At 41.4% G+C, this 21331-nt stretch overlaps 1 protein-coding gene across 15 annotated transcripts in view; it reads left to right on the forward strand.

The window, feature by feature from the left end:
• The window catches only part of ZMIZ1 (zinc finger MIZ-type containing 1), a 491983-nt gene that overhangs the window by 464205 nt on the left and 6447 nt on the right, over positions 1-21331 (forward strand). For 9 of the 15 annotated variants that reach the window (XM_034775967.1, XM_034775969.1, XM_034775972.1 and 6 more), the window contains 10 exons: positions 515-701; positions 4614-4824; positions 6068-6173; positions 7442-7602; positions 8680-8747; positions 9662-9730; positions 10396-10643; positions 11042-11122; positions 13565-13728; positions 19400-19648. In XM_034775967.1, the coding sequence (XP_034631858.1) occupies positions 515-701; positions 4614-4824; positions 6068-6173; positions 7442-7602; positions 8680-8747; positions 9662-9730; positions 10396-10643; positions 11042-11122; positions 13565-13728; positions 19400-19648 (1544 nt within the window). The remainder of the gene's footprint in view (positions 1-514; positions 702-4613; positions 4825-6067; positions 6174-7441; positions 7603-8679; positions 8748-9661; positions 9731-10395; positions 10644-11041; positions 11123-13564; positions 13729-19399; positions 19649-21331) is intronic. The other 6 variants (XM_034775975.1, XM_034775983.1, XM_034775973.1 and 3 more) reach the window with 5 other exon arrangements.

The following is a 21331-nucleotide window of genomic DNA, read 5'->3' on the forward strand; positions in this document are numbered from 1 at the left end:
CTGAATTGTTTGTGGAACTAGTAATAGAATACCAGAGCCTTCCATCTGTAGATCACCATTAGAACCGAGAGTCATTACTATCTACTGGCACACTTGAAATGAGTTTGGTAATCTCAATTCCAATTTCTATGGGGAAAATAGCCACATCACAGAAAAACAAATAGCAACGCACCACCACAACTGGCACTCATTGGCAGTCTCAGCAGAGTGATTGAATGGTAACTGAACTAATCTCTCACAATGAAAAATGGTCCCCCCACATCAGGTGTAAGGCATGACTGTAGTGAGAGGCACTTTTGCTGCTCCTTTCATAAACCTTATCTGTGGATATAAGTAGAAGACATCAGTCTCCAGAGCTGTCAGTCTGTGCCCTATCACCTGCGCGAAATCCACTTATACGATTATTTGTCATTTTCTTTTCTATATGTGACTCTACTAGGTTAACCCCAGCAATAGATCACTGTATCATTTGTCATTATTCTGTATAAATATACACATTGTTATTGCACTGCAGATGCTAAAGGGAAAGTTCACACTTTCTCTCCCTCTTCGATCCCAGCCAACCACAATGATGAGCTGCGTCTGACATTCCCTGTGAGAGATGGGGTGGTGTTGGAGCCCTTTCGGCTGGAGCACAACCTGGCAGTCAGTAACCATGTCTTTCACTTGCGGCCAACCGTCCATCAGACATTGATGTGGAGGTAGGTTTGAGCAGTGTTGTGAGGCAATCTTGCGTGACTGAAAGCAAAATGGTGGGGCAGATGAACTTTGTTTGAGTCAGTCATGGATTTCAACATTAGTAAATATGGTCTGGATAGAAAAAAAATCCCTTTAGCTCATATATATGTGAACAACCCTCAACTTCCAGAGAGTAAAGTGCAATAATATGCTTCCTGATTCAGCTCCCAACCCTTTGGCTGGTGCCAAGTTATATGCCATCCTTCCAAGCAAACCTGATGGAATCAGTGTGAATGAGGCAAAGGGCAATGTCTGAAAAATAATTATTTAAATGTACCTTTTGACTTGCTTCTGCTCTATCTGGTAAAAGTGCTAGGAGCATGCGTAGCTGAGACCAGCATGCAAGGATCATTCATGGAATATTTCTGAACTAGGCATACTCCTTGCATCATCCACAGGTGATCTTTTGTTACTGTGTTGGTAGTTGGTCTGGACAATCTGTGATAAGCTTTCTCGCAATAACTTGACAAGGTTGCTTCTATTTTCAGCTGGAACTCAGAAGTGCAAAGGTATCCGAAAATAAAAATTGTAGGCAAATTAAGGACCTGGTTCTGAGAGATGGTAAATTCAGTGGCAGTTATAGGTGCTAAACCCCTCTCAGGATAAGGCCCAAATTTCAGATAGAAGGTTGATTTTAAAGAGCTGTTTTAACTTACCCAGAACAGAAATGAGCCAAGTGGCTGAAGTGCAGCTTTCCCCACACAATATAGCTCTTTCACCTACAGTAAATATTACTTTTCATCAGAGACAGAGAGAGCGAATAGTCCCTCTGGATTATATTTTGCAGCTCTGTAATTCAAACTTGCATAAAATGATTCCAGATTCTGTACTGGCTTTGATATATGGACAAGGAATGAAATGGCATTAAATCAAATCAAAACCAAATACTGTAGGATGGACTTGTTTTGAATCTGTGCTTGTGTGCCTTGGAGAATTTAGTTTCTCATTATCTTGTCTTATTGTATGGAGCTTTCCTTTGTAACTCATGAAATAGCTGAGCAAATGAAACCTCTTCTCGTCAACACACTTTCCAGTGTGCCCAAAATTCCCCTTCTTCCAGTTTCTCTAAGTCATCCTTCAAGCTAGGTGAATCATTGGATTAATAATGTTATGACCTCAACATTTTCCATACTGGGACCCATTGCAATCACCCACCCATTTTGTAATGTGGGAAGGGTGGGTGGTTGTAATCTCCTGGGCATCACGACTCCTGGTTGAGATTTAACCTAGAATATAGATACTTATTTGCCTGCATGATGTTGGTAGTCTCAAGCCTAGGAATTAGAAATGTGAGAGATCTAAAATAGGCTACATCCAATAATTAATGCCTAACTTTGAGGTCAGTTATTGCTTACTTGCATTTCATTATCCTGGAGTACTCACAGCAAGAGGGAGTTTTGGCAGTTATTTGCTGGTTCTTATTAATAAGTAATCACCGTTGGGGATTGTGCAGGCTAGTTCTATAGATTTATAGAGCTGCACTGAGGCATGAGGCTGTTTCTTAATACCTGATCTTTCTTTAAAAAAAAAAAAAAAACTGCTTTAGCACCTTGACTTGGACTTGTATTTAAATTCATTTTAATGAAGACTCATCGGTAATTTGTGCTCAGGTTTGCCACCTTGAAAAACTTGTTAGTGATGGGAGGCCAGGGGCAGTCTGAACACTCAGAAAACTGAGTCTTGTGTCTGTCATCCTTATCTCATTCATTTTTCTCTGCTTGATCACACAGTTACACCCACATGGAAAATGCCCAGACTGTGTCTCTAACCCTGTCAGCTGTGTGTGGAGCATCAGTTGTGTTAGCATTTGTTGTACAATAGCTCGGCTAAAAGAGAATAGATATTAGATGGCATTAAGAGATTTTGCACGTTGAAATTATAATGAAGTAAATATGAAGTTTACCTTGTACTGTGTGGATTCCAATGCATGTATTAGTCATGTGAATTCTAGACCAAGCCTTTAGATTTTAATAGAGAATGATGGAATGGGGCCAGCTGTGAAGGTTTTTATGCTAGTTAAAATATTGAGTAAAATATCCCTCTGATAGTCACACATCTGATGGCGACGCAAATGTTCTTCTCCCTACTGGGGACTCCATGCTCTTACAAAGCAAAAGAATGGAGAGGAAATCAACCAGGAGAATTTTGCCTTAAAAATGGATCAGTCTTTGCTCACCACAATTTATGTATTATCTATTATTGTGGAGCAGCTTGGCTAGAACACGAGATTCTCCACATTTCCATTCCTCCCTATGTGACCCTGGACAAACTTTTTAAGAGGGGTCAGGGAGGCAGTTTTGTCTTTTACAGCTTCTGCGTAATGTATAAAGACTTTCCCTGGTTTTTTTAATCTACTTGGTTTTAGGTTAGAGATATCGGGTCCCTGCTTCCCTCTTTCTATTTTTTGTGCTAACTAGATTTCTGTAGGCTCTGAATAGCGATGTCACTTGAGATCTTCACCTGAGTTACTTTCCTTCCCCAAAAATAGAGATTGTGATTCTAACCTAAAGCTCCTGAATTTCTGAGCATGGCCACACCACCAGTATAGGACATAAACATGACCTTTACAGGGAAAAAACTGAGTACAAATATCTGAGCCTTCAGTAAAAGCAGTCTAAACGCGAGGCTGCCCATTGCTTTTTTTTAAAAAATTATCAGATTCTAAGAAACAGTCTCAGCACAGGGCCTCCATTCTTAGACTCTTAACAAATTGCATCCTCTTCCCACCTGCTGGGGGTGGGGGAGAGAGCAAGTTGCATCTCAGATTATGGTCTCATATGACATCACTATTCATGTCCTTCAAAGGTCTTACAGGAGAGTCCAGCAAAGAGAAGGAAATGAGCACCTGATTTTTCTTATGTAAAAGATGGTCATCAATGGACTTTGTGGCAGTCTTTGTTCATAATAAATTCACAGTGAAGGACAAAACCCCAAAATTTCAGTTTAACTTTCCAGTCCACCTTTAACCTCTCTGTATTTCAGTTTACTCATTTGTAAAATGAGGTTAATACTGACGTGATTAGGTGCAAGTGCACTACTATCTACTGAGGCCTGGTCTACGCCTAAGATTTAGGTTGACCTAGATACATCACTCAGGGCTGTGAAAAATTTTGTGCTCTGTGCGACATGGTTAGGTCGACCTAACCCCCACAGTAGATGCAGCTAGGTTGATGAAAAATCAGAGAGATGGATTACAAAAATAATTCCATCAGTGTGGGACTGGTCTACACTATGACACTATTGCGGAAGTGTAGTTGTGTCACTGTAGCGGGTGTAGTCTAAACATACCCTCAGTTACTCAAGGGTTAACTTCAGCTCAGTTTGGTATTATCTATCATTGTGGTAGATCAAGAGTGGTTGCTTTGGAGATAGAGTGGGACATGTGTTTTTAGGTAGGTAGGCAGGGATTCTGCTACTGAGATGATCCCCAGGCTGGGTGAGTTCTGCTTACTCTCTGAATGTGTTACTTGCTTTATTTTCTTGTTATAAACACTAACGCTTGAGGAAAGACCTACCTGACTGCAACTTTTTCCTTTCTGCTGAGTCATTCCACCGACTTACAACCCACCTTTGTAAAGCACTTTGAGATCTCCACGTGAAAAGTCATGTATAAGTGTAAAGTATTATTATTATTATTCTCTCAAATTTAAGATGCATGAGCCATCCTGTGTTGTTTCTGTTAATGGCTTTTATGGGGAGGATATGTGTTATGCATTTATTATTTGTGAGACATTTCCAGAAAAAAAAAATCAGAGTTGAGCAAAGCAGAATTAAAGTGAAGGGGGTGAGATGGCATAGAATTTCTAGCATCCTCAAAAAAATCCTTTAGTCATATGAAAACAGAGTTTAAGCCTCGTTTGTGCCTTGTGGTACAGGTCTGACTTGGAGCTGCAGTTCAAGTGCTACCACCATGAAGACAGACAAATGAACACAAACTGGCCAGCATCGGTCCAGGTCAGCGTTAATGCAACCCCTCTTACCATTGAACGTGGCGACAACAAGACATCTCATAAACCTCTGCACCTAAAGCACGTCTGTCAGCCGGGAAGAAACACAATTCAAATTACAGTAACAGCGTGTTGTTGTGTAAGTACATGGGGCTTGCTGCTGCCGCTGACTCTAAAGGTCTGCGGCACAGGAAAGAACTGTTTGGAAATATTCACTTAGGCCAGCAGTTCTTACCTCTTTCACTTTTACTTTTTTTTAAATGTTCATTGTGGGGGAAGGGAGGTGTCACTGATTGTAGCGCTGGGACAGGACAGGGCCAGAGAGAGAGCGCTAAAGACCAGATCATAATTTGCTGTAGAACTGGGGCAGCATGGGCAGAGCAGCTACCTTGCCAATATGTCTAGAAGGACCCACCTCTGAAGGGGAGAGTGCGTCAGCTCTCTGTGCCCAGTCAGTACTTGCCTGGCTAACAGTCCTGATAGCAAGGCAGGTAATGTGACGGTGGATGGTTTTCTTGCTGTGGACACTTGTCCACTGGGAATTGGACTGAGGCCAAAATCTTACTTCACACAGAGCATCAAATTGCCATTTGTTTGCCACTGTGACTCTGGGCTGGGTTTAAACCAGTGAGATAAAGGTGAAAGGCTCATATTCCATTACTCAATCCACTGAGCCATGCAACTTGCCTCCCACTGATAGCTCTCAATTACAATTAGCATAGATTGTACTTTTAATGGAGAGGGGCTGCACACTTCATAGTCTGGGCTTTCTGCCATTTCATTGCCATTGGCAAGGGCAGAGAGTCTGGGGACAGCTTTCCCAGGGTCAGAGTCTGAGACAATTTGAAGAGAGACCTCAAGCTTAAACCCATTGTTTTACTTCAGACTTCTTCTTCCGTGCACAGTCTCACATTCCTTGTCTTGTGCCCCACAGTGTAGTGGTGGATCACTTATCTGATGGCTAGGAGGAGAGGTCATCTCAGCAACCCTCCTAGCTATTCTGAGTGCAGGGCAAGTGGGCAATAGGGCAGGGGTAGAAAATCCAGAGGTCACTGTGACAAACCCCATAAATAACAGATTATCACATCACATTTTTGACTTTCAAGGGGAAAATGATGCAGCGAATGTTACCTTTTCTTAACAGCAACGTAGCCAGGTGATAGGTGTTACTCAATCCTAGACTGCAACTTCAGACTGTCCTTAAAGGGAGTGTGTTAACTCAGATGAGCAAAATCCACTCTAGCATGTATTTGCAGGGTTCCCATTGGAATCAGTGTAGAGCTGCACATGTGCCGTCCAAGGGCAGAACTCTGCGCCACCCAGTGGTCTATAACAACGTAACATGCGTGGTTAGTAACTCAGTGATTTTTTTTTTTTTTCAGTCACACTTGTTCGTGTTGCAGTTAGTGCACCGGCCATCAGTTCGTTCTGTGCTTCAAGGCTTGCTAAAGAAACGTCTTCTCCCAGCGGAACATTGTATCACTAAGAGTGAGTTTTGTGTGTGTGAGAGAGAATGTATTAGAGACAAGGTGGATGAGGGATTATCTTTTATTGTACCAGGTTCTATTGGTGAGAGAGACAAGCTTTCGATCTTCTTCAGCCAAATAAAATGTAACCCCCTCCTGTCCACCAGGCCAGGGTGGGGTTGTTAAAGGCAGGATAAGTCTGCCTTGTGGCTTTTTACACAGCTTTGGGGGCCAGGGCCTGAGGTTCCTCAGTGTACTCTGCTTTGTGTGCCAGTGTGTATTCAACTCAGACCAGACCTACTCAGACAAACCACCAGGAACAAAGTTGCATTCTGTAAGAAAAGATAGAACAGGATTACACTCCAGCAGCTTCCTCTCTCCCTGCCGCATGCTCCCAGCTTCAGGAGAGCTCTGTGTAAGCTCGAAAGCTAGTCTCTCTCACCAACAGAAGTTGGTCCAATAAAGAATATTATCTCACCCACCTTGTCTTTCTAATATCCTGGGATCTACCCGGCTACAACAACACTGCAAACAATGACTGTATTAATTGTATTAACCAAGACTATCCAAAGTGCCTTATAATCATTTATATTTTATTCACCTATTGAAACTTTTAATAACTCTGGCCTGGGCTTGCCAGAGCATTATGCTGTTGGGCTACTTCCCTGGCATACTCCAATTCTGGAGTGAGAAACAGAGCAGAGCGACCAGTGATGTCAGCTTTACACGACCCAAGAACTGTCAGGCTCGGGGAATCCCTAACTATGTCAGCTTTTCATCACTCAGAGATCCTCCCAAGCTGGTGGAATCCCTAGCTGTCCATTTAGGGCTGCTTTCCATCCTCTTTGCAACACAAATTGGACAAACTGGGCCTGAGTGCCCAGTCCTATAACTTTTCAGTATGTGATGGTTTCTCTAAATTTGATTTTTATCATATCTATGCTTATATTCAGTTGTGCACACAATACCTGGTTTAAGTATATAGGATTCTATGCCATCTCATGAGAGCAGTTTATCAGATCAGAGGAAGACGCTACACCTCTACCCTGATATAACGCTGTGCTCGGGAGCCAAAAAATCTTACCGCGTGTGAAACCGCATTATACTGAACTTGCTTTGATCTGCTGGAGCGCACAGCCCCGCCCGGAGCGCTGCTTTACTGCGTTATATCCGAATTCGTGTTATATCGGGGTAGAGGTGTATTTGCACAGCCAGACTTCACGCAGTTACATTAGAAACCATAGTGCATGAGTGGTTTCTTTCACATACATATACCATCTTCCTAAACAGTCAAGAGGAACTTCAGCAGCGTGGCAGCCTCCTCTGGCAATGCAACACTAAACGGTGAGGATGGAGTGGAGCAGACAGCTATTAAAGTGTCTCTGAAATGTCCAATCACATTCCGGCGAATCCAGCTCCCAGCGAGAGGCCATGATTGCAAGCATGTACAAGTGAGTGCATTTCAGTGTCCTGATATTTTCCCCTATGCTGTGCATTACAATGTCTTTTGAGTGGTTTTTTGTGGGTAGGAGATGTGATGAATTTCTCTGTTTATCACATGGATTTTGTGGTTCGAGATCATATTTTAAATTTGTCTAATTTCAACCAAAGGGTATGACTGTTTTTTAAATAAATACTAAGTTGTTCAATTGATGATGAAAGCTTTAATTCCTCTTATCCTATTGCAAAATCACATGGAGTGTGATGAATGAAATAAGAAATGTCACATAACATTTCACTTGTAATCATGAATAATACCATCATTGGCCAGATCCTCAGGTTGCTACTGAGACTCCAGTCCTGAAACACTTACACATGTCAGTAATCCCATTGAATTCAGTGGAACTACTTATGTATGTATTTGTAGGAACAGCGCCTGAGTCCTTACATAGGCAAACAGGCGAGCTGCTACTGACTTCATTGACAGAGTAAAGACTTAAGTAAGAACATGAACTAAAAAAGTAAGGCCTTCCAGATTTGGCCCAAAATGCTGTGTGTCCAGAGTCTGGTGGCTTGGCTCACCTTTATTTCCAGGCATTTGAAAATGGGCTGAGAAATTATTGGAGGGATCAGTTGGGGATTGAGTTTTTAAGTTACCCAGTTTTATTGATTGTGGGTTCTCTTGAATTGTACTGCTGCACTCAAGGAATTATTTGTGATGTATTTTTAAGCCATATCAAGGGTGCCTAGAACATATGGTCAGCACTTGGCTTTAGCATTTAGTAAATGTAAATAAATAAACACAATGCATCTGCTTGTTTTGAACAATTCCTATTACCAATCACTATCCAAGAAAACGATCCCCCTTCTTTGTCTTCATTTTTTTACCAAGGGGGGAAATGTTGGAAAGTCTCATGTGCCTTTATGCAGCAGGGAAAAGGATATTTCCCGTAAGCCACCTTCTTACTTCTGAAGATTTATGTCTCAGTGCTTGCAGTCTTGTTTCTCTGCTGTCTGCAGTTTTATTTTTGCTCAGTTGGCTCAGTTAATATGGTCTGTTTGTGTGTGTGTGTGTATTTGACTTGCAGTGCTTTGATCTGGAATCTTACTTGCAACTGAACTGTGAACGAGGAACTTGGAGGTGTCCTGTATGCAAGTAAGTGAAACATTATGTCAAATGCAAGTTGCATAGAATTTGTCCCAAGTTATCTTCCAAAACAAACAATAAGAGGCAATAGGATAGAGATGTTAAAAATTGTTGAAAAGAATGGAGAAGGCCATTAAGAATGTTTGGTTTATCTTGTTCTATGTTATAAGAATATGGGGACACTCCATGATATTTAAAAGGCGACAAAATTAAAATGAATGAAAGAAAATACTTTCCCCTGCAATTCATAACCGGTGGCTCACTGATTCAGGATATTAATGAGGCAAGGAGTTGTGCAGGATTAAAAAGAGATTTGAACCTTTATATTGATAAGATTGGTACCTACCTGGTTATTTCAGCTAGGATAATAGTTACTAAGGCTGTCATTCCTTATGCATCACAGCATGAACTCCAGATAAATTCAGGAAGAAACTCTCTACCAAGCAGCGGTGGCATTGGACAATTGAATTGTGGGTTCATTGCCTTCCTCTGGATCATCAAGTGTAAGCCACAATCAGAGACAAGATACCAGAGTAGAAGGACTTCTGGTCTGTTCTGAGATTGCATTTCTGTTCTTCTATGTTGTAATTCACAAATGACTAAACTTCAGATGAGCAGATATTAAAGTGCTCACATTCAGTACATCCACTGGGAAAATATAGGCAAGGTCACGTTTTAGAGGTGGGAATCAATCTACTGTAGAGGGGGAGAGGAAATCTACACTGAGCTTGAAACAGTAATGCACTGCTCCTTATAATGTTTTAATCTGGGGATAGGCTAATCACAAAATCCAAGTTCCTGAAGAAAGTGTGTGGCACATCCAGTAACTGAACAGGTCTCATTCTGGTGACTTACCCCCAAACCGTCCTTCCTCTCTATATACATACTTGCAGCTATTACAATTTAGGCTTCTTCCTTTCTAGTAAAACTGCTCTACTGGAGGGCTTGGAGGTCGACCAGTATATGTGGGGTATTCTGAACGCTATACAAAAGTAAGTGAACTCTCTTTATTTCCGGTTTTGGTTCTGACCAGCTGCATCAGTTCTCTGCTTGGGTTAAAAAGATTTTCCCCAGAATGAGTAGGGATCTTTAAAGGTATTAGATCTGTAAGTTGCAAGGGACAGACTGAATAGCTTGGGTTACTGAGTATGAAGCTTGTCACCTGTTCAATTGCAGGGCAGGTTAGTAGTAAGTGAAATTCATTATAAATCTGATGGCTGTTTGGTAACTTAGGTGAAGTGACTTGGTCTCAGTCTGGTTGCTAATGGACCTGGCTCCTAATTGGCACTCTTGATGGCAGACTCATCAGAGAGGCAAAAGATGGAATGGGGAATGAACTATTTTCTCGCTTCTAGAAGCGACCCGTCTAACTCGGGTTGGTGGCACTTTAGGCAGGACCATACAGAGATGTTTGCAATGCTGCAGTCCTACTGTACCCACTTGTGGACAAAGGGAGGAGTTCATTTTTCAAGACTCTGAAACTATCACCTTTTAAGAGTGCTGCCTACACATTCTTTGCAAAGGAAACACTTTGAAATTGTATTGTCTTTGGGGCAAATGGAATTCACAAGTTACAATGCAGCTTTTCGTGGGAAGTTCAGAAGAACTGATAGCAAAGCAAGAGCCAGTGATATTGTAAGTTGTTTCTGTCTTCTAGCTCTGAGTTTGAAGAAGTTACAATCGACCCAACGTGCAGTTGGAGGCCAGTCCCTATAAAGTCAGATATTCACATCAAAGATGATCCAGATGGCATTCCTTCCAAGAGATTTAAAACCATGAGTCCCAGCCAGATGATCATGCCAAATGTGATGGAGATGATTGCAGCTTTGGGTCCCGGCCCATCACCTTACCCATCCCTTCCACCTCCACCAGGGGGCAATAACTCCACTGAGTATGGTAACCAAGGTTGGTTTTATTATTTCAAGAGTATAGAAAACATATCCCAAAAATTGTTGAGCGATTCAGTCAGTTTTTGTGATCCACATGTGTAGCAGTGTAATCTATGAATGCCCTTGCATGGAAGATTGTTTGAGCAAGTAAGAAAATATACAGCTACTGATATGAAACACTAACGCAGCCCTTTCACTTTAGAATTTATTTAGGGAAAAATCTGTAATGAAGTAAATCAGTTATTCTCACCCATTTTATGATAAAGCACCTCTATCCCCCCTACAATGGATGAGCAGCGGCTGCTCCCATGTCTGCTTTTGTCATGCCCCAACACAGTTCCCTTCATCTTGCTTTCTGTCCATTTCCTCCATCCCTCCCTTTGGTGACTTCCTTTCCCTGTTCCCGCTCTACAGAAGGCCACATACTGCTGAGGGTGATAACCATGGAGAAGCTTGGGCCAGTGGGCTGCCGTCTGAGCCTGCAGTCCTGTACATGTAAGCTTCTCCATTGGCCAGCTTCATTAAGGGCCACTGTGGGTGTAGGGACAGAAGGTGGGCAACTTTTAAAGAACCATACACCGCTTTGCTGAGAAGCACAGGAGTGTTTTTGCATTAGGAAGTCAGATTTAGAGTCATGCAAATTTCTCCACCACCACATGCCCCAAGGTTGGGAAACACTGGACTAAATGCAGGCGGTGGAGATATCTGTTCAAGGACCTGGTATATTATAGGGGCAGGTTGTAGCTCAAATTCTCATGATATTGTTGTAAAACTAGAAACAATTATCTTTGCAGTGGTATGATATGACTCTCAGTACAACTCTCAGTAGTTTCAGAAAATGTCATTACAAGACAATAGATGTGCTTCTTACAGGCATTTTGGAGAGAAAATATATATATATAATTTACTCCAATGATTGTGAGACCAACAACAGATTATCCAGCTTTTTGAATTATCAAGTAGGGGAACAAACACTATAACAATATCATGGGTACTCCATCACAAAGTGTGTTTCACTCAGTCAATAGGGAGGAAGCGTAGTTAGAGCATGAGACCAGGAGTCACTTAATTTGGGCTTTGCTCCCTGCTCTTCCCACTGACTGTGACACCTGGGGCAAATTACCTCTTTTCCTCTCATTACACATAGCCGGACAGTGAGACTGAGTGTTTAAAAGCATTTAATGTCCTGTGATGAAAGGCACTGTAGAAGGACAAAGTAGTAGTAATAGTACTACTTTGATGTTCGTAGCTTAGTTTTATTTATTTATTGCAATATTTTCCAGTATAGCAGTAAACACACTGCAGTATGTCAATAATACGAGACCTCATTCCAGCTCCCTGCTACTAAATCTTTCCTGAGAAATGGTGTGAGACCAGCTCTGTACTATGAGACTTATCCAGTTTGCAGATTAGCAAAGTGAGAATTAGAAAAGCTCTACAGCATTTACATGATAGATCAAAGTCCCAACTTCTTTGAGAAATACTCTTACATGGCTAATGACTTCTATTCCTCTGAGATTAAACTTCTGCTTAAAATGAGCTGTGCTGAAAAGCAAATGATGCAGATACTTCAGTTTGTCAAACTACCTGCTTGACTTGTACATTTAAAGCTGCTCTACTTCAGCTGACAAACTGCAAACAAGCTCCAAAGCCGTTGTATTATTTCAGAGCTCAATATGATCCCATTCCTGGCTTATGTGATTGCTTGGTAGCTTTAGTTCAGTTTCCACTGTTCATATCAAGTAAACCACCAGAGTTGGCAGCCCAGTTGGAAATCTTAACAGAGACACCCAGGATAGAAAAGGATATGGAGGGTGAACTTATCTGTACACCTATAGAGGATCAGTTCGGAAGAGAGTTGGAGCACAGTCGCTGGAATGGAATGGAGCAAAACACAGTGGTGCTGGCCATACAGTACCTTCTCTGCAGACAAAGAGAGGATTTTATTCTCTAGATATGGCAATCTCCCATCCCTCACCAGCTCTAACTTCATTTAAAACTAGGTGAGTGAGGGCTAAAACCAAAACATTTATTTTGAAAACCCCTGGAACTTTTGTGCTTCAGACTCAAACCAACCTCAATTTAGTTTTGGAAATTCATTAATCTTCCGTTAAGAATGTGCACTTCATGTTTTAAAATGTTGGCCGCAGTCAGATTGTAACACTGCAAATTAAAAGAATAAATGCCTTAAAAAGTAGATCATTAATGTTCCATTTTCCAAATCACTGAGTGAATTTTATTAGGTTTTGTGAAAACAAGGAACATGATAGCACAGGCTTGAGCCAAAGCATTAAGGCCTCTTCTGTATTAATCTTAAAGGAAGCTATATGTTTACTCTAAAGAGGGGGCAGGAAAATAGATGCCAACTGTGAGCACGCACTGCAGTAACTTCCTTATGCAGTTCTGCCAATAAGCCTCCTGATTAACTGCAACAAGCGTGTAATCCTAGTTAGACAATAATCTTTAGGAACAAAGACCACCACACACTTTTGGATGTAGGACATCAGTCAAATTTGAACCCATGTCCCCAGAAGTGGAATATCCTCCAGGATTTTATGTCTTCACTACTGTGTATTGTTTTTCTCCTTTCTTAAATGAATGTGCTAAGTTGAAGTGGTTGCCATTTAAAATACCAGCATTTGCCAAGTTACTACATGAATGTATCTGAGCTGCTTCAGTTTCCCCTTATTCATAGAATAGGAACTATGTGGTATCAATCGGTGAATGGTTACCTTTCTGTGGAAGACGACATATAAGAGACTGGTTTGGTATTTGTTTCTCTTCCTCTACTTTGCTCTAGTACACAGAACAAAATTCCACAGTAAGAGTCCAAATCACTGCATTGCAGCGCTGTGCAGTGTGAATTGCACTGTTGAGGAAGCAGTGTGAGAAAGCGAAGAGTCTCTTTCACGGTAACTCTTTTTTGGCTTTTTTTAGGCAACAGTTACCAAGGTCATGGCAATTTTGATTTCCCTCATGGGAATCCTGGTGGAACTTCTATGAACGACTTCATGCACGGGCCACAGCTGTCTCACCCTCCAGACATGCCGAGCAGTATGGCAGCTCTTGACAAACCCCTCAGTCACCCCATGCAAGAATCAGTAAGTAACCTTACACCAGATCTTTCTGTTTTTTCCTTATGCAGGGTGGAGGTCTTGCAGCACTAGAGGAATCTGTATCAGACTGTGAACTGTTCATAGCTCTTAATGGATTCCCCTTGTCAATTCTTAAAAAAGATATGTCCTGGTAATAGAGTCAGAAGTGCCACGTTTAGAGTCTAGGTTGGGGCCTGTGAAGCAGCAGTTCTGAGCTTTTTGAGTTGTCACTCTACCTTGTCTATTTGAAAGAGGCAGCCTGATCCAGTATGTTAGTCGCAGTGGTTTGTGCTAGCACATGGAAAACATAGATTTCATTCCCAGTGTTTCATTCCATAGGCAGCAGGGTCTGTAAATACTCATCCTCAACAGAGAGCCTGTTAAAGCATGGCACTGACTAGCTTCAACGCATGGGTGCTATCTTGTCTGCCTTTGTCCTTTGGGAGAGAATTTTGCATCACAGTATTGTAACATTGTATCCTTCCCAAGGTAAACTGAGGCGGGAGGGGGTAAATAGCCTGTAAACTGGTCTGGCAGGACATAGGAGAGTACCTTGGATGAGGCGAGGTAGACCTGTGGATTTCAAGGATAGATGCCAACTCTATGCTGAAAGGACATCAGTTGTTGAGGAGAGAAAAAAACAGAGGATTCTCAGATCTCAGATGGAGACACAAGACCGCAAGTTAGGAACAGAGTTTGTTCATTTCAGAACACTGGATTGTGACTATTTCATGTACGGAACTTTATATCCAGAAAATACAGCACTGCAGCAACAGCAGCAGTACAAAACCTAACAGCAACACTTAGCTTTTAGGCTTGGCTAATCATCTGTTTTAACTAGCGCAGTACAATTTAATGTGTGTATATATATATCCCCCTCTGTATTTGTTTAAGTAACAGGGTAGGGGCTGTATATCGTCTGGCACTGCGTTACATGCAAAGGAAGAATGCAAAACTTGACATGTCAGATGTGCCGCGTTTTTAGTGAGTATTGTGAAGTACATTTACAGTGTGTGACATGGACATGTGGTGGCAGCAGCTAGCTATCTTCTAGATAGCAGCAGGTTTTCCTGAAAGAGGGTGGTGGGGAATTAGGAAGACGGTAATAAAGGGAGAAGAGAAAAGGAAACTTAGGACAGGCCCAAGTGTCCCAGTGAACAGAAGGCTGGCGGCAGAGGAAAAGTCCAGAAACCATAGCAACTTTGTGAATTGTAGGCTAATAAGCAATAGTGCAAGGCATACGTACAAGCCTTGGGAAATCAGCTTGTTGAACCGTCCAGACTATCTGTATCAGAGCCAACTGAAATAGCCCTAAAATATAATATAGTGAGGATTTGCTACCAGCAAGAACTATCCATGCAAAGCAACTATCCCTTTATATAAAGGCTGCAGGGACTTCTGCTTTGCCTCCAGCTATGAAACACTTCAAACAAGAGTCCTAAGCCAGCCAGTGCAGATAGATTTCATCAGAGTTAAGCAATGTCACTGCTCCTCTAGTTGGCCCAGTGACATTTCACATGACAAGTGGCAGAAGATTCAAAAGGCAAGTGGCTTGATATTAGAATGCAGAGCTTGAGGAGCTGTGTGGCCTTCGGTAAGCTAAGAGAAAATATGAAGGGCAAAATTCTCTCCAGTCTCTGGGCTTCACTTGGTGCAGGAGACTGAAGGGGCAATTATGGAGCTATTTATGGCTCCTTGATTCTGTGGTCAGTTTGTGAGCTAGTTACTCATACTAGCTGGTAACTGATGGAACGGAGCTTTGCTTTGTTTCGCTTTCTCCCCACCAGAAAGTGCACTCTATGCCAGTGGAGTGGAGATGGCACTAAAGTAGGCTCCATCCAGTTTATGTCAGCTGATAGTTCCTTCCTGTACATGAGGGGGATTCTCAGCTGACAAGTTATAGCCAGTTTCCATCTCCCTTGTGCTGCCTGAATAGCACAAGGAAATCAGATTGGATTAGAGAATCTTCCCCTAAATCTTCAGATATTTCCCGTAGAAGAGGTTACATCAGGATTCTAATTTAGCTATTTGAGTATTATAAAGTATTCATTTTTATCCCTTTGTCTTTCTTTCTCTTCCCTCCCTTAAAATTATAAATCTTGGCTTGACCTATAGCAAGCATTCAGGAAAGATTACTTTAAACCCTCAGCTTTTCAGTAACTGCATTCCATTGCACAGACTCATAAAGTGCATACCTGAACTGGACATCAATACATTAAAATAACTAAGTAACACACTGCATGATAAGAGATGTATTAACACACAAACTACTCAATGACCATTTTTTATATGCTGTTTACCTTTAGCGCTATACGGATAGCTTGTTTATTATTCTGCTATTCACTGAGAATATAGAAATATAAAATTGCCATACCAATGGCCATCTAGGCCAGTGTCCTGTATCTAACTAACATTGAGCAATGAATGCCGGATACTTCAGAGGAAGTTGCAAGTAATCCCTTAATGGACTATATAGAGTAGCCTGCATAGAGGGGAAGCTAGTGAAACTTGATCCTTCTTCACACACAATGTAGATCGCTCCAGGAAATGTGTGTGGTGAGACATAGACAGATTCTGGTAACAGTGAATTTGATTATCAGAAATATCATTGTCAACAGTGGTGTTCCACCTATGTAGCAAGAAGAGAAAATCAATCCCCAATCCAGTGTGTGGCTACGAGTGGAGAAATAAACCCCTAGATTATAAAGTATTTTGGTATTCCGTGGAGGGAAAGGCTCTATACAGATGTAAGATAAGACTGCAACATAGTAGGTGCAATTCCTTCATACTTATATATTTTCATAACATTTCAGAGGTTTCAAATAAGTTTTAAGGAGAAGGAGATTTCAGACTAATTTCAAGCCTATTGCTCTGAAAAGCAGAGGAGAAGAAGAGTTCCATATGAACGTGGTACCCAGATTAATACCGTACATTTAGCAGCACTGTAATTCTCTGCGGTGAGATCCAAAGATGGGCTGCCGAATTTACCTCTTAGTCCTTTTCCCACCATCAATTTTCTATTGAGGTCAAAGAAATATTAGGTTTTGACTGGCATTTTCAAAATAGCTAAACAGGTGTACTTCACATCAAGATTCCTAGAACTTAGTGTCAGTCTTATAACTGTGGTCAGTGCCATTTTGTGACATTAAATTGGAAAAGGGGCTTGCATCCCTATTTCTGGTATAAACTGCTATTGTATAGATTGTGTATATCTCCATCTTAAGTTATAGGAGTACAAAAACCCAGAAAAGTTTGTGGTCTTAGATGTCTTTGGTGTGTATGCCACGCTGTAAAACAAAAGCAGTTTTGTTAGACTGTGCATCCAGCTTTTTTATAATGTGGATTCGTGTCTCTAAGATACAAGGATAGGGACATGAAGAAATTAAAGATGTCTGAGTGATGTTTAGAAATGCTGCATCCTGCTTTTGCATCCTCATGGGCTTTTTTCCACGGGTAGATTTTATGGGGTTTTATGGTAAATAATACACTAAATAAGGTGGATTTAAAGCCCAGATGTCTGTCTGAGACACAAGTTCACCTTATAAACAACACTCAAATGTAGAGTTAGACATTGGTCTATAATGCAGCTTTTTTGGATTCCCTATCCTTTGATGTTGTTATGAACGATCATTGTCCATCCAGTAAATAGCTCAGGCACCAAAATATTTATTTCGCTAGCCAGAAATATCATTTGTCAACAGTGGTATTCACATATTGCCTAAAATATTTCTCTGCTTTGAAGTGTGTCTGTCTGAGAACATAAGAATGACTCTTGGTTTAAATAATTGGTTTTATAAATTTCTAGCAATTATTCCAGCATACTTATACTGTTGTGCCTTTTCAGTTTAAGTGGCATAAATTAAACAGGAGTCCAAGATAATCATATTTTTTTTAAAAATCTTTCCCATTTTATCAACACTACTTTGAATTATTAAAAATAAATATATTTTTAAAAATGCTAGCTTACTTTTCCCGACTTCTGGTGTACATTTACTCACTTGGTTAGATATACACTGACTGTCCAATTTCTCTTGCATTTCATAACTTTATTAGCTTTGACACTCATGTACAGTAAGGCCTGTACTTGTATCACTACATCAGTGAGGGGTGTGAATTTTTTTATTTTTTTTTGGTACTGATCTAGTTATACCAGTAGAACCCTTACTGTGGACACAATTATACTGGCATAAAGGTGCTTTATAACTAGTACAGAGCTTATTCCCCTTCCTGTATGGGAATAACTATACTGGCATAACAAAAGCCCACACTAGAGTGGGTTACACCACTTTAACTATACCAGTATAATTAAAGGAGTGCAATTTTGTGTTGACAAGGCTTAAGGCTCCCTTGCACTATTCTGGAAATATAAAGAGACCTAAATTACAGTTACACCCACTTTCAGCACCATTTACATAGCCAGAGTATTGTAAAGGGCCCTCTGTGTAAATGACAGTCAGGCCCACTGGAAATTAAAATACAGAATTGTAGACAAATATTTGACTAAAAATGACTGGTTTCAGTTATATTTTTGACTGTTGTAAAATATTTCTATTAACATAGGCTTTTATAATAAACCTCCCTTTTACTTTCCAAAAATTAAAATTAAAATGTTCTAGCTAAATAACCTGACAATTCCCTTTGAAGTGAATTCTGACAGAGTTTTGCTGGCTTTTGTCGGTTTGTGTTGGATTGTTTTCATGCTGTTGTTTGCATTTGCTCTTTTATTTCAGCTCTACTTTGTGGCAATATGTAGCATTCCTCAAAAAATGTTCACATTTGCTTATCCATCTACCCAATTAACGTGAATACATTGGTTCCATGAACATTCATGCACTTTTTTTCTCATGGCACCAAGATCAAATTCCCAGGAACACTCCAACATTAAAGGTAGCATGGAAAGGAAGGGGGGAAATAGGGCTTGTGCCCTTTGATTGCTTCTTTATGATGTGAATTGAAGAACAGAAGACCATTCCCCACCACCCCAATAACAGAGTTTTGAATATTTGTTTAATTTGTGGGGTTGGAATTTTTTTGCACATAGAAATGTCAGGACTGGCAAGTCCTCACCCTCTCGGACTTTGAAAGAGGAGTTCTTGGGTGACTCAGAGGTGGACTGGGAACTTTCTCCGCCTTTAACTGAAGGACAGAAGTCCCTGACAAAGAAAGGTTTTCTGCCAGGTGTTTTTAATAAAGTAATAATCAGAATGGAATAAAGTGTTGTTAATATTACCAACTTAACCAAAATAGTCTGAATAATGATCACTTGTCTTCTCAGTTAAGCAGGTTTCCCTTGACTAGCTTCTTTGATGTCACCTACTATTTCTCCAGTCATCCATAGACACTTCCAGGAAAAACAGGGTCAACCAGACCTGGATTATTAATGAAAGAAATAAGCAGAACCTTCCTACCCTGCTCTTTTCTCACGTTTAAGGCTTTGTTTACCCATCATGAAGAAGCAAATAAATAGCACAAATTCAGTGCCCTCCCCCCTTTGCGGAAAACCTTTAAAGAGACAAACATTTCCTCTGATATTGGGATATGGGATTCTCTTTTCTGATGGCTTTTTTTGTTTTGTTTTGTTTTAACATTCAGTTGAGGAATTTCATTTTCTTCAAACACCTTGAGCACTGTACCTTGTGGCCTCACTTTCTTTTCCTGCTTTTTTCCTCCTTCGCAGATCCCTCATCCTGGCAGCACTGATCAATCCCATAGTTCCATGCAGCAAGGTTTGCACGTACCTCACCCCAGCAGCCAGTCAGGGCAGCCATTACATCACAGTGGTCCTCCTACCCAGCAGTCCCGGCAGCCACCACAGGCCGCTTCTAGCAACCATCCACACAGTGACCTGACTTTTAACCCCTCCTCAGCCTTAGAAGGTCAGGCTGGTGGACAGGGAGCATCTGACATGCCGGAGCCCTCACTGGATGTAAGTTTGTGTCATACTATCATCTGCCTGCCTTGGAATGTGCTTTACATTTCTGAGAGATGGCGGGGGAGGGCAGGGAGAGGGAAGGGGAAACAGCTTTCACAGCACATGTCATCGTTTCATGCATTGTTACATGAACGTAATCACTGAAGCTGAGATGATAGGCACTCTTGGCTTGCTGAGAAAATCTTTCTGTTGTAAGCAGCTGCATGACACGCAAGCCGTATCTTCTTTCTAGTGAGGGTGTTTCCAGGGGGCCAACCTTTTCTCAAGACAACAGATCATTTAAGCATCTGATTTGTTTTTCTTCTTTGGACTGGTGAGCCTGCATATTAAGGGCTAGATCCTGAAGTTACCACAGGCCCTGAGTCAGGGGCAGGGCACAGTTGCCCTCCCCAAGTGAATGGACTGAATTGTATTGAGAAAGTCACAATTCAGAGCCTGCTTCCCCCCTTGCTCCTAGGACATAGTAATCTGCGCCAGTCTGGCATCCTTTACCATCCCTTTCCGTGCTAACTGGTGTCTGGGTGAAAGCTTATCTCCATCCACACCCACCTGTGCAGTAGCAGCCCTGCAATGGCTGCTCTCCCTCACTATGCACTGACCAGCCCTGACAGTTCCACTGCAGAGGAGCAAGCTAAGAGAATGCCTTTTGTCCCTTTACTTCCCTGTTTGGTTGCTTAAGGCAGCTCATGACTGAATCCTGAGTTACTTCTGTATCCTGTTTTAAGGCAAATCGTAATCCTCTCTTTCAAACAAGGTTAAGGAGTTAGTTTATCTGTCTCCAGGAATCCTTTTGGTCAGCCAGGCACTTCTTCGAACATACATTTCTTAATGCTAGGGTTTGGTTTGATTTGGTTTGGTTTTGAATACCTTGCTCCTATCCTCATATTTTCAGTCTCTATTGTGAACTCAATACATGGTGTGATTATAACTTCCAAAGAAGTGCTTACTGTTGTGCTGCAGTCTTGCACATGTATTTATTGCTCGTGCTTTTAAATGTTCTCTGTCACAGAACAGCACTGTGTCTTTAAATAACCATACAAAAGGAGGAAGGATGGAAGTAGGGGAAACAGGATGACCCAAGTCATTTTGGTCATTCCTCCTTTAATAACTATGAAAGTTCTAGGCAGGTCAGTTTCTAAGGCCATGTCTACGCTTACAGGCTTACAGCGGCACAGCTGTACTGATATGGGTGCTACTGTAAGAGTGCTCCTGAGCCACATTATGCCGACGGGAGGGAGCTCTGCCATTGACATAATAAAACCAGCTCAACGAGCAGAGGTAGCTATGTCAGTGGGAGAGCGTCTCCTGCCGACATAGTGCTGTGCACACAAGCACTTATGCTGGCAAAATGTTTGTCGCTCTGGGGGGTGTTTTTTCACACCCTGAGCGACAAAAGTTTTGCCCACATAAGTGCTAGTATAGACATGGACTTACTGTGAGCCAGATTCTGCTGCCATTCATAGCAAGCTCACTTAAGCCGTTGGGGGATGCACTTTGAGGGGGCAGAGACTGAACAAAGCCATTAAAGACCACATTCAAATAGTGTTAATGGGTCACATAAACAGCTAGGCTCCTTCTCATACACATGTTTAGGTAACGTAGAGAATGCTCTTTTGGTTGAAGCACTCATTCTTTGGGGATAATCATAGTATAGAAATCGGGATAGATAGAGATGGT

Source organism: Trachemys scripta, chromosome 7, assembly GCF_013100865.1.
Source record: "Trachemys scripta elegans isolate TJP31775 chromosome 7, CAS_Tse_1.0, whole genome shotgun sequence".
NCBI classification, from domain to species: Eukaryota; Metazoa; Chordata; order Testudines; family Emydidae; genus Trachemys; species Trachemys scripta.